The 13183-nt window shown below is 37.4% G+C and overlaps 1 protein-coding gene across 2 annotated transcripts in view; it reads right to left on the reverse strand.

Annotated features, from left to right (window-relative positions):
• The window catches only part of spns2.S (spinster homolog 2 S homeolog), an 81497-nt gene extending 68651 nt beyond the window's left edge, over window positions 1-12846 (reverse strand). The window contains exon 1 of one of the 2 annotated variants that reach the window (XR_001934671.2): window positions 12250-12846. Coding sequence is in view for 1 of the 2 variants with exons in the window: in XM_018249693.2 (XP_018105182.1) it covers window positions 12250-12505 (256 nt within the window). In the remaining variant the exon portion in view is untranslated. The remainder of the gene's footprint in view (window positions 1-12249) is intronic. The other variant, XM_018249693.2, reaches the window with a different exon arrangement.
• Window positions 12847-13183: the final 337 nt, after the last annotated feature.

The raw sequence follows: 13183 nt of genomic DNA on the forward strand, positions 1-13183 counted from the left end.
CTAACAATAACATATTTAAGAACTCTGGACTATCATTACTATGATAAATAGTGGTTATTATAAATTATGTATTACAATGTCCAAGTAATAAAAGAAACGTAATCCACATAAAAATGCAGCAGAGGAGAAGATGGAGAATGATGCTCTTTTCTCATAGACATAAATTTTGGACCATAATATACTCAACAAAGAACCCCATATTGTAAAATACGTATAAGGTTATTATAAGTCACCGACGACTTCCATGACCACATAAAAGCACAAGGCCGAAGGCAGAGTGCTTTTAAACAGGTCATGGAACTGTGAGGTTACTTTTAATATCCTCATATTTTCCAAAAAGGGTACTTTATTTATTATAATACACAAGTTTTAGTGAGTCATACAACAAAAATGACATCACTACTCACCGTTTATAAATGATGACATCACTAGTTTATAAGGATATAATTTATAAGATATTCATGGCTTTTGTGTATTATATACATATAATTGATGGTTTATGCACTATTGCTAAATTTTCAGTCTAGGTTTCTTTTGGATTCACTCTCTACAAAAAGTTGCTAAAATAATTTTTATTGTGGTAGGAAGAAACAACCAGCTTTAGCTATTGCTGTAGCCATTTGTACATTCCAAGCCAGATATCATTGTAATAATGCAACCTTTAACCACGTTTAGCATCTTCTTTTAAACATTCAGCGGGTTAAATGTTTGATGGTCTAGTGCACTAGACTACTAAAAGCAAATATTGGTTGCTATAGGTTACTAGACCTGGACAAACTCTGACCACCTTACTACATAATACAAAGCTATTTCAACTATTCTGTTTTATAAGGGCAATTGAATTCTGTTTGTTTTCCGTGGGCTGGCAAAAGCAGACAAAACACCACTTTCCACTTGTTATACAATGACAAGTGCCCTGATGCATACAGAGAAGTGTGCCTTATGCAATTATCCACATGCCAGTCTAGTAATGCAGCCCAGACTGTTTTCTTTTCTATCAGCCATTAGAAACCCTGCCCTAAACTAGAAGCAACAGGTCATTTGTTGGTTTGTGTGTGGATATTTTCAATTTGGAAGAATAAACTAAGAATAAATACCTCACAAGAAAAGGTGCAAAACAGCAAAAAAATTAAACATTCCTGTATATCTACCATGAAAAAATTACAATCCTTACAAATGACTCTCACCAATTCAGGTATATGTGAAAAACAATCTGGAGAATCACAGCTAACCGAAGACATTCCAAACACATTCCAGACACTTGAATGAAAATGACATAGAGTTCTTGCAGGTCAAGTTCCAGTAACATGACTATAGAGTTATGTATGCTTCTTAACATTTTGTGGCATTTAAGAATAACAATGATATATTTTAAACCTTTGCCTAAAGCTTACCGCAAGCATCAGCTATTTAACATGAACTATAGCTATATTTTGTTAATGTCTCTCAAAATATCCTCCTGTTTTTGCAGGTGCACATGAACATGTGTACAGCAGCCCTTCTGGGGAAAGTCTCTATGTGCTATAATGGATAACGGGCCTAGATATAAGGGCTTTAAAAAGAAATGTTAATACTATAATTATGCTCATGACTATCCATCTACCTGATTCATGTTTCCACTAAATGGTAATTCAATCTTGCATTGGAATCATGTACTGAGAACCCCAAATGGTTTTTAACTTTGATTTAACAGTATAAAAAGAGGGAAAAAAACATTCACTGTCAACCTGATTTCTTTTCAGTTTTGGCTATTGCTCCATTCTATACAAAATTATTTGCTACATACAGGGACCATAAAATAAAAACATATATTCAGATGGGATATACAAATGCTAAATGTATGTTATCTTTAACCACATGAATATTTATATTTAATTGTATTTTTAGAATTTAATAAACAATCAATTAATCCTTTATGCATAGATACTTTTAATTTTTTTTTTATATAAATGGCTACCTCAATCACAATTTTATGTCCTGGGCATGATCCCTGCCAAGGTATTCACAGCATTATATAAAGTGACTAGGGCAGCTGAAAAGCATGCTATAGCACCAAGTCTAATTCACTGACCTTTGCCTCTAACAGAAGAGTTAACTTTTTTCTCATAAATACCAATAAGCGTAAGGGCAGAGAGGCATGGAGCATTTTGTTAAATGCGTAAAATTGTGGCCAACAAAATGCCTATGTGGTATAAGCTATTAGGATTGCTGCTAGTACCAGGGGTGTAACTACAAAAGAAGCAGACCCTGAGGCTTCAGGGGGGAGCAGGAGGTATAGGGGCTCCATGAGGCCCTAATTAAAATACAATTTCAATAAATATAGCTAAAAACAGGTCAACCTCTAAACATTTTGGAGGACTGAAAAATAATTTGCTGTGGGGCCCAGCAACATATAGTTATTCCACTGGCTAGTACTCAGCACCTTCAGGGTTAAAGGACAAAAGCAACTTAAAAAAATAACCATAGATCTAATTCTGTCCATATGTAGGTCACATCTTTAAAGCAACCCACGGTATATTGCTAAAGGCCCTGACATCTCCACAAAGTCCAAATAGTCATCCCTCTAACCCTGTTTGTAAAGAATATGCAGTACAGAAAAAAAATCATGTTGCAGAAGGGTAGGGGGGTATAGTTGAAGCTGAAGAAAGGCTGGCAAGGAAAAGCAAATGAGAAAATACACATGTGGCAGTGAATTTGATGCTGTGACAGTATGACATGTGCAATTCTTATAGAACCAAATAATAAGCAATAATAAAAATCAATTTTTTTGTGTTACCAGGCAATATATATTGTTACAAAAAAAAATCAGCTTTGTCCTATAAGTCATTTGTTCTTAATGAAGGTTATCAGCAAGAGATGAATCTGACTTTAAAGATGTTCAGGTATGTGAAGGTGTCATGTAAGAAAATATATTAAACATGCACAATATAAACACGCACAGATGCTAAATTGACATTTTTATTAAAACACATTTCATTGCAATCAGCAAAATAGATCACCTTTAAAACAAAATTCCACACCTGCTATTGGCAGGGATACCTAAGCCCACTATTCTGCCACGCAGTACAATCTAGAATTATCATTATTTAACTCAGTACAGTTTTGAATAGAATTGTGACTAACCACTTACAGTCAATCATTTGGTAATAACGGTCTAAACTTGATAACTTATTTGCATAATCCTCACTGTTACAAACTACACATAAACCATAGCTCCCAACATTTTGAAAATAGAAAGAGGCATTTCTTTGACCATGACCATTTTTGTGGCCACACCCCCTAATTACCATGTTCATTTTACACAATTTACCAGGTTATAAAAGTTTTAACAAATGTCTGTGGTTTTTATATGTTATTACAGTTTTGCTAATGAAGGTGAATTGTCCTTTAAGCTGCAAGTCACAGTTTCCTCAAGAGACATGCTTATCTTAAATTGTTACAATTGTTTCTTTGCTTATCTTAAATTGTTACAAAAGTGTTGAAGTGCACCTGGGGAGCATTCTGGGCTCTCTGCCAAAAGCCAATTAAGTTAGATAACATTGTATCTTTTTCTGACTCTTCGGTGCAGGAGACCAAAGAGAAACTCGGGACATTTCAGTAACAATCCAGGACTGTGGGTTGAGCAGTTGGGAGGTATGCATAAACAAATGGGTTTATTAATAAAAGATACAAGCAGACATTAATATTGGCAGTCTGCTTATGGGAGAAATTAAAACATATGTAGAATAAATAGCTGGGATAAATTAAAAAAAAGGTCACCCTGCAAACTTGATACATGTGGCAAACAGAGAAAAGACGCACTTGTGCACTTGTCAGAATCTCTATTATTAATACAGCAGTGGGTGAATTACTATACAGGTGAGTCATAGATCCACTTGTGTTGCTGTATGACCCACCTTTGCTCCTGCGGGGGGAGATCCTGAGAACACAAACTGTTAGGGAGGGCCTGATGACAGTTTAAAAACCACTGTCCTAGATTGTAAATGTTTTAGGACATGAATTTCTCCCCCAGGCTCTTTAAAACACAGGCCTGGCTCCACTAGCAGTCTGGCTGGCTCCTAAAATTTTTAAAGATGTGTTTGCCTCTGACAGGTGTAATATTAAATATAATTTACTATGTTAATATTATAGCACTGTCGCCACAATTAAACTTTCTCTGAAATGGGCACTATTATGGCTAGAATTCCACAAGGGATACCCAAGGTCTGCAATTAGGATTTTGCCAAAAAGGCCCTGAGGGCACAAAAAGAATTCAATAAATGTTTGGAAAAGAATCATCGTCAGCTTGTTTCTGTGGAAACAGAAGAAAAATCAAGGGCAGACCAAGTTTTCTCAAATGGTCTGCTGCAGTAATCACTGGGGTTTGTTGTTTTTTTTATATTAGTTGATGATACCATTATACATATTGATTGTGACTGTTTTAATCTCTGTCTTTTGACCGCAGACAAAATACATTTTCATTGATCCATAGCAATGTATGTTTAACTGTCATGGCTAGTGACAAAAAGGTATTTTATTTCTTAGTGAAACAAATCAAGTTCTTGTTTTAAAGGTGTCACTTCCTAGTGCGAGTACACCCAGTTTGGTTGGAATGTTAAGAATCTAGTTGTTGCAGAAACTGCATACTGAGAAACAATGTACTGAATTTAGCAACTGTATTTTTAGTCACAGTAAAAGTGAAAAAAGTGTTTCCCCGTGTTCCCTCTAAACTGTGCATTTGTGTACTTTAAATAATTAATGACGCCAGAGCACAAACTATTGTAAAATACACAAATACTGTATATTATTGCACTTCCTCTGTCTTCCCTATGACACTGGGGTTGATTTAAGTGCTAAATTACACCAGTGCACTTACCAGCAATTAGTTTTGCTTGGACTACTACTACAAGTTAAAATATGAACGCTATTATTTGATTGGGATCTGCTGGTAACTGTGCTGTTGCAATTTAGAACCCATCTTAGTAAATCAAGTCCAGCCTAATGCCTTGAAAAATTGTACAGAAAACATTATTCCTGTATCTGTAAGGATTACCTAGGGTTACACCTATTTCTTCCCTACAGGAACTGACAACTGATAACTGTTATCTTAACTGCTAAATTGACATCAATAAGTTTAAATTATATTTCGTTATCATTTTAATGCACTGTAACATCAAGATAAAACAATGGGAAGATAGCCTCCAACATGTCTATCCAGATACAGTAAAGTGCCATGTTGTGTCTGAAGATGATATAGTCCATCCTCTTTAAAGTGTTGCTTAAGGGTAATGTATATGAAATGTGTCACAATATTCTCATTTTGAATGGCCTGTCACAATATTCTATTTTAAATGACTTAAAATGGGAAACAGTTATGAGATGCTCAGGTTCCAGTATATTGGCTTTAATATCATTTTCTATTTTTCCCAAGACAGGACTGCAGATCCCAGGAGCATTTAGCAAAAGAAAACATAGCAGGTTCAAAAGAAACATAGCAGGTCCACAATAAAGAAGTACTACAATCAGGTTGCATAGCTGGATATTTATGATGTCTTCAAGATTGCAAATACTGTATATTAGGAATAAACCCTTTATTCTGCCAATATCTACCAGCAGCTTCAAATTCTAACTACCAGAATCCATACCTACAGTATTTGATTTAGGATTTTATGAAACTACTCCCACTCCCAGAACCCCTAGCTTGGCCAACAAGTTAGATACATGCTAAGATTTGGACAACTGCCCTGTTCCTGCTTCAAATTCCACCTCATACGGTAACTTGTAATAGCTATACAATTATACACATAAATAAGGTTCTGTATAATGCATGCAAATATGTTTAGACTACGAACCCTACTGTCAAACTAGTTACAGGTATATATATTTTTTAATATTAATGAAAAACATATTTTTTTCTGGTAGTGGAGGTGGATATAATGTATTCATTTAAGAAAGAAAATGCCAGGAATAATGTCAACCCTCTGTGTTTTAGCAATTGCTCACAATTCAGAATGTCACATCCTGTCTGTGGTGCATTTGTGGTTCATGTGAATGTCCCTTTAAAAATATGGCTGTCTGAGTTTTTGAGCTACAATCACCAGAACTACAAGTACATCATGCATCAAGTGTTAGCAACTGTCATTATACAGGGGAAGCAACAAGTATGGGATCCGTTATCCAGAAAGCTCGGACTTACAGAGTCTCCCATAGACTCCATTATAATCTTACAATTCAAATTTTTCAAAATGATTTCCTTTTTCTCTGTAATACAAAAACAGTACTTGATCCCAACTAAATTATAATTAATTTTTATTGAAGGCAAAACCAGCCTTTTGGGTTTATTTAATGTTTAAACATTTTTTTAGTAGACTTAGGGGCCGATTCACTAAGCTCGAGTGAAGGATTCGAATGAAAAATACTTCGAATTTCGAAGTATTTTTTGGGTACTTCGACCATCGAATGGGCTACTTCGACCTTCGACTACGACCTTCGACTTCGATTCGAACGTTTCGAACGAAAATCGAAAATTCGATAGTCGAAGTACTTTCCCTTTAAAAAAAACTTCGACCCCCTACTTCGGCAGATAAAACCTACCGAAGTCAATGTTAGCCTATGGGGAAGGTCCCCATAGGCTTGCTAAACTTTTTTTGATCGAAGGATTTTCCTTCGATCGTTGGATTAAAATCCTTCGAATCGTTCGATTCGAAGGATTTAATCGTTCGATCGAACGAAAAATCCTTTGATTGATCGAACGAACGTTTAGCGCTAAATCCTTCGACTTCGATATTCGAAGTCGAAGGATTTCAATTCGAGGGTCGAATTTCGAAGTATTTTTTACTTCGAAATTCGACCCTTAGTGAATCTGCCCCTTAAAGTATGGGGATCCAAATTACAAAAGATCCCTTATCCGGAAAACCTCAGGTCCCAAGCATTCTCGATAACAGGTTCCATACCTGTACAAACAACTAAATACTTCAGGTTACAAAACATCCAGAATCGCTTTTGTTGCTTGTGTCAATAACTTTTGCATGTGCCTTGACTTAGTTATTATTACAATTTGTTTTCTTTGTAGATTTTATGGAGTTTTAACCACAGTTTTAAACATATTCTAAACATTGTATGAAAAACTACAGAAACAAATATTCACGTTTGTATTATTTGCCATGTCATGAAAGGCAAACAAAACATACATTAGAGGATATACAATGAATTTTAAAAATTGTGGCATGCAGTACCGCGATTGAGTAAGGCCTTTCATAAAGCTGTTTATATAAACACCTATATACACTGTTTATACTGATGCCTGGATGTCCATTAACCTCAAAGCATACAAATGCAAATTAACAAATAATTGTTTATAGATTAAAAACGCTTTACAAAATTCTACCAATTTTGGCATTTCAGTCTTTGAAAACTGAATGTCAAATCGCCTTGAATTGAAGGTACAGCTCTGTCTCAAGTGACACTCACAAACACAAAAGTGACAATTGCCTGATGAGTGAGTGCACTTGCAAGTGATTGGCTGTTCAAATCAATGGACAAAGATTCTTAGGGTGTTGTCACCTGTCCACATCCGAGTGACAAAACACCCAGAATTGCTACATGTACCAGTGCCCTAAGTGTATGGGGTATTACACAGTATTTTGTTATGTGGAATAGTAGCAACCAACAGAAATGTATTTCCATTAATCTATTGACTGCAAATCAGAGCTATTTGCTTTGGGGTTACAACTCCGGAGTACAATTTTAGCCTTGTGATTCACACCCACCTTTAGAAAGGCTCAATTTTCAATGAATAGCAATTCAGGATCAATTTTACATCCCCTGATGTCACTGTGATTTTCTCAAAATGCAATAAAGAGTCACTTTCATTAATCATGTGTATGCTGCTAATGCTAACTAAGCATTGCAATTATTACTATGCCTAAATCAGACACTTGCATAGAAGAGAATGTGCTCTTGTACAAGATCCTTACTGAAAACCCCATCACATATGCAGAAACCCAGAGGAATAGCAAACCAATCCTTTGCTTGTACCACTTCAGACCCACGGCCTCCTAAACACATCAATTATTGTGACACCATTGACACAAATCCCATTATTCATAGGTAGTGTATGATCCTGTCTTTCTTATTACAAATCATATCTAGCCCAGCTTTAAAGCGGCTGCTTTAAAGACTTGTCAAAGCTAAAAATAAAAATGTCCAAAATGCTTAGAATATATACAAGAATGAAACAGCAAGAGATTAGACATTTAAATGAAATTCAGGAATTAAATGGAGCCTGGAGGAAAGATCAGAATTAATGAGTCACGCAGAACTTATCAGGAATAGGATTTAAAGTTAAATATCCAGCGGCATGCTATAAATTAGTCGTGATCAGCTATAAAATTAAGAATTATAAATCCTGTTCTGCCACTGGAGCTGTAGCTGCTGATTCATGCAGTTGTGTCCTGTAAAGACAAATACTATGCCCATGTCAAGTGAGACAAACCAGCATGAATGCCTACATTCTTTGCTAAAGGAACTGAATTGAACTTGTATGTACTGCAGATGCCCTATTGCTCAGCTGGGCAATTCTTTCTAATATGGAAGGTGGGGGATTTGAGCCAAATTCTCAAAGTGATTAGAACCTAATATATCACATTTTTGTCCTTTTTTTCTATGATGGTGTCTTTCTACTGGAGTAGTCTAAAATGTTACCTTTGAATGCCCTGCATACATTGTTTTCTGTATATATTATATTATGTTATCTATAATTAATTAGCGAGTTATACATGTAAGTAAATTGATGTGTGACACAGCACATTGCTAACTATCTTGCCCCACCCTGTTCCATCATTGAATAAAAAAGTTCATCACTATTGACTAGAGAGGGGTGTTGCCCAGTGTAACTGTTACACAGGAGCTTACACTCTGCTTCAGAGGAAGGGGTTTACTGAATGTAAAAGACAAAGACGAAACGTATAGAGGTCACTTTACTTTATAATGGCCATTTGACAAAATCAAGTACAATGTGCAAAAATAGACAAAAATCACCATTTTTTTTACATGGTATCTCTCAGAATTTCACCAGAGTGTGCCAGAACTTGTATGCAATTTACCAATGCTGAAGCTATTTAGAGTCAAATCGTGTTAAACCATGAACAAGTTGCAGGGTGAGCTTCTAGTTAGTACATAGTTACATAATTAAATTGGGTTGAAAAAAAGACAAAGTCCATCAAGTTCAACCCCTCCAAATGAAAACCCAGCATCCATACACACACCCCTCCCTACTTTTAATTAAATTCTATATACCCATACCTATACTAACTATAGAGCTTAGTATCACAATAGCCTTTGATATTATGTCTGTCCAAAAAATCATCCAAGCCATTCTTAAAGGCATTAACTGAATCAGCCATCACAACATCACCCGGCAGTGCATTCCACAACCTCACTGTCCTGACTGTGAAGAACCCCCTACGTTGCTTCAAATGAAAGTTCTTTTCTTCTAGTCTAAATGGCATCAGGTAAAGTGCACCCATGTAAGCAGCGTCAGGTATGATAATACTGCATGATTCACTAAGTACAAACTAGTGATTCATTCTCGTTGCCTTGCACACAATTTATCAGAGCAGGCTAAACCAGTGCATTGGCACTCAGTCAAAATTCTAACTTGCATTAATAAAGATGTTTTACAGAATTAATTTTGAAAATAAGTTCAGAGATAAACAAATGGCACAGATGCTTAAAGTGACCATGCACAGTAATATTAACTTGCTCTTAGAACAATCTCTGTCTGTTACATAGAGATGATCACAAGAAAAAAATTGGATAATTTGAGTATAGGAGAAATTAATTATAAGCAAACAAGAAATGACATGTGTCTCATTTTTCTACATGGTATGAGTCAATCCTACTTCACTACAGGTCAGTACTGTCAGATTACTCATTGCTAGAAAAAAGGGGGATCAAACTGTGATTCCCCGATCTGAGGTTTTCAGATTTTCCCCTTTAAGAGTTAACATAAGGACACACTTTTGTCCAAAGTAAGGTGACAGATATATGAAAACATTACTGTATCATTCATTTATCCACAGTTCCAAGAATATCTAGGCGCACAAATAGGTAATCCAGTGTATGACCTTGAAGGGTCTATTGCTAGTAATTACAATACACGCAGAACTGTTCAGTAGCTTATTACATTACAAAGCTGAAAGCACAGAGTAGAGTCAGGTCCAGACCAGAGGTACGCTACAGTACATGGGAGATTTAAATAATATTCAGCATCACCTTGAAAACTAGACAGATAGTGGGTGTATATTTAGGGTCTGGCCACACGGGCAGCTTCGGGGAGATTAGTCGCCAGGCGACAAATCTCCTCTTTTTCGTGGGGACTAATCTCCCAGATCTGTCTTTCCCTGCCTTCCGCTGGCTAAAATGTAAATCGACTGGGGGCAGGCACACGGAACGCTTCGTTTTCCGAAGTCGAAGTCACCTGGCGACTAATCTCCCTGAATCTGCCTGTGTGGACAGAGCATAAGGGGCAGATAGAATTGACCACGCTTCTATTCGTATCTAAATCTATAAAAGTGTATAGATATCAAGGCCACGTGCTAAAATCTACCATAGACCATTTTATCCAAATAATCCACATTGTTAAAAATTATTTAACTTTTCTCTGAAATAAAAAAGTACCTTGTGCTTGATCCCAACTAAGACATACAATGAAACCTTGATTTTAAGTAGCCTGATTTTAAGTTTTCCCCGCATTTTACATTTTTTATTTGTGTTCCCACCAATTTATAATGCATTTCAATGGGTGCATTTCTCTAATTCTAAGAAATGTTTTCCCAGATTTTACATCACAATTTTGTCCTGATTTTCCAAAAAATAAAATGCTTTTTACTCCTCTATGAATGTTATTATTTGTGAAATAAAGAGGTTTAAAATACTAACCAGATGTATATTTTGCCATGGTTCTGCCTGTAAGTGGTCAATTCCAATAAGTCTGCCCCTAATACTGTCCTGCACCAACCACTTTTTGCTTTAGGTTGTGTATGTGACTGACAGATACTCCTTGCACATTGTTATTAACACAGTAAAAATTGTATCTCAAAGTAAAACAGACATCTGTGCTCATATACATTTAGTACTTGAAGAAAAGTTACTTTAAAGGACCAGTAACAGCAAAAATCTTTTTTTTAAAAAAAGTCTTTATTAAGAAATAACTTACTGAAACTCCACTTGCGCTCCTCTTCAGAATTGACAATCCATCGTGCGGCACTCCATTTCTCTTCCCTGCTTTCCTTAAAGGAGATAGCCAAGAAGGAGAAATCGAGCGCCACAGGATGGATCGTCACCCTGTCGCCGTTTCTGAAGAGGAGCGCAAGCGGAGTTTCGGTAAATTATTTCTAAATAAAGACTTAGCTTAACGTTTAATATGTGTTGGCGTCTTTTTTTGTAGCATGCTAATGAATTTTTTTAAGAAAGTTTTTGCTGTTACTGGTACTTTAACACATTTCCCTGATTTTACATTTTCCCCATATTTTACATAATTCGTTCCTGATCCCCTGAAGAACGTAAAATGGGGTTCCTGGTCCCCTGAAGAACGTAGAATGGGGTTTCCATGATTTTCTAGTAGAAGATCCTAATTACAGAAAGACACGTTATCTGAAAATCTCCGAACAATTCTGGAGGACAAGTCCCATACCTGTAATAAACCCCACAGACACTTTGCAGCCAATTGTGATAGTGATTTTACTACACAAAAACATTTTTTTTTCTTCTCTTCGGAAATGTTTTCTTTTTCTTCGGAATAACTAGAGGAGCGGCTTAGAGTCTCATCTTGTCATTTGTACAGGATTCCTTTATGGAAATATGTATCCCCTTGTATCTGTGTTTGTTAAACATGCACTACATTGATTGTAAGGTATTGGACTGAGGGAGTCTCAGTGGATTCCTATTGAATGATGTGACCAGGCACAACATCTCTTCTCCTCACTGCAGTAATGATGTAAAGCAGGAATGGCCGCAGGGATGTGCCTTCCAGTGCCAGGCAAATAAAACCTGGGAGCCTGCAGTTGTGAAAAAATTGCCAAATATCATATGAATGGGACTGCATGGAGCTGTAGCTTTAACACGAGCAGAGGTTCTCAGGTTCCATATACCGGATAGACACAAGAGTCAGATATGTAGGTGGGAATTGTTCCAGCTCCTCGGAGCCGTGTACAAACAATTACACACACACACATATATATATAGATATAGTGTATAGGCTGCACTTACCCGCCACTGTATATCTATCCAGGTAATTGAGCACGTTGCCCACGCTGAGGATTCCAGCCGCTGTCACACTGCTCCGCTTCCAGCTGTATTCCTTGTCCGGCTTGCTGCTCTCACTCTCCAGCTCCACGGCTTTCACATCCAGGCTATTGGGGTTCATCCTTCCCGGCAGAGTCTCCAAACCCCGCTCCTCCGCTCCAGGAATGCAGCCCTGACTGCCGACCCCCGTGCCCACTCCGTCACTCTCAAGGCACATCATGAGAGGCTGCCCGGAGCTCCTCCACTGGTTCCGGGCAGCTGGCGGTAAGGGACTCACCTTGGTAGCGCGAGTGGGTGACTATGAATGAAACAAAGCGGCCGGGTAAGAATGCTGCGAGGTGATGCGGGGAAAGCGGTCCTCTCACAGGCGCATCTCCCGGCTCCCGTTGCTTTATGACACCTGACAGCTTTGCCTTAGCCCCAGCTCTTACTGCATAGCAAGGGATGTGCCCATATGTTTGTATAGGGAGGGGGAGGAAACTGTCGGGGCTCACACAGCTCCTCCTTAGTGCGAAGTATCTGACACCTGATTCTCCTTATTCCTTAGCCGCGGTCTCCGACACTTATTGCGCGACACAGCGACACCTACCGACCAGCCCTTATCTCTCGGCTCAATTGCCCAATAACTCATCTAATTGACTTATCATTTCTTCCTCATTCCTATGCAAATCACACGCACTGCCTTCCATTACCATTCTGAGAGTGATTGGGAGTATATTATACACGTCTGTATTTGTGTGTATTGCTCCCTTCATATTTATTTCTGCACCCTAACATAATGACCAGGATAACAAGGTGCTGAGTGACATAGGAGTGGCGCACCCATTTCTAAGACACAAGCGATTGTGAAAGTGTTGAAGTTTAAGGGCAGAGACACACGTGTAGATTCGGGGATATT

The sequence above is a fragment of the Xenopus laevis genome, chromosome 2S (assembly GCF_017654675.1).
Source record: "Xenopus laevis strain J_2021 chromosome 2S, Xenopus_laevis_v10.1, whole genome shotgun sequence".
Taxonomy (NCBI): Eukaryota; Metazoa; Chordata; class Amphibia; order Anura; family Pipidae; genus Xenopus; species Xenopus laevis.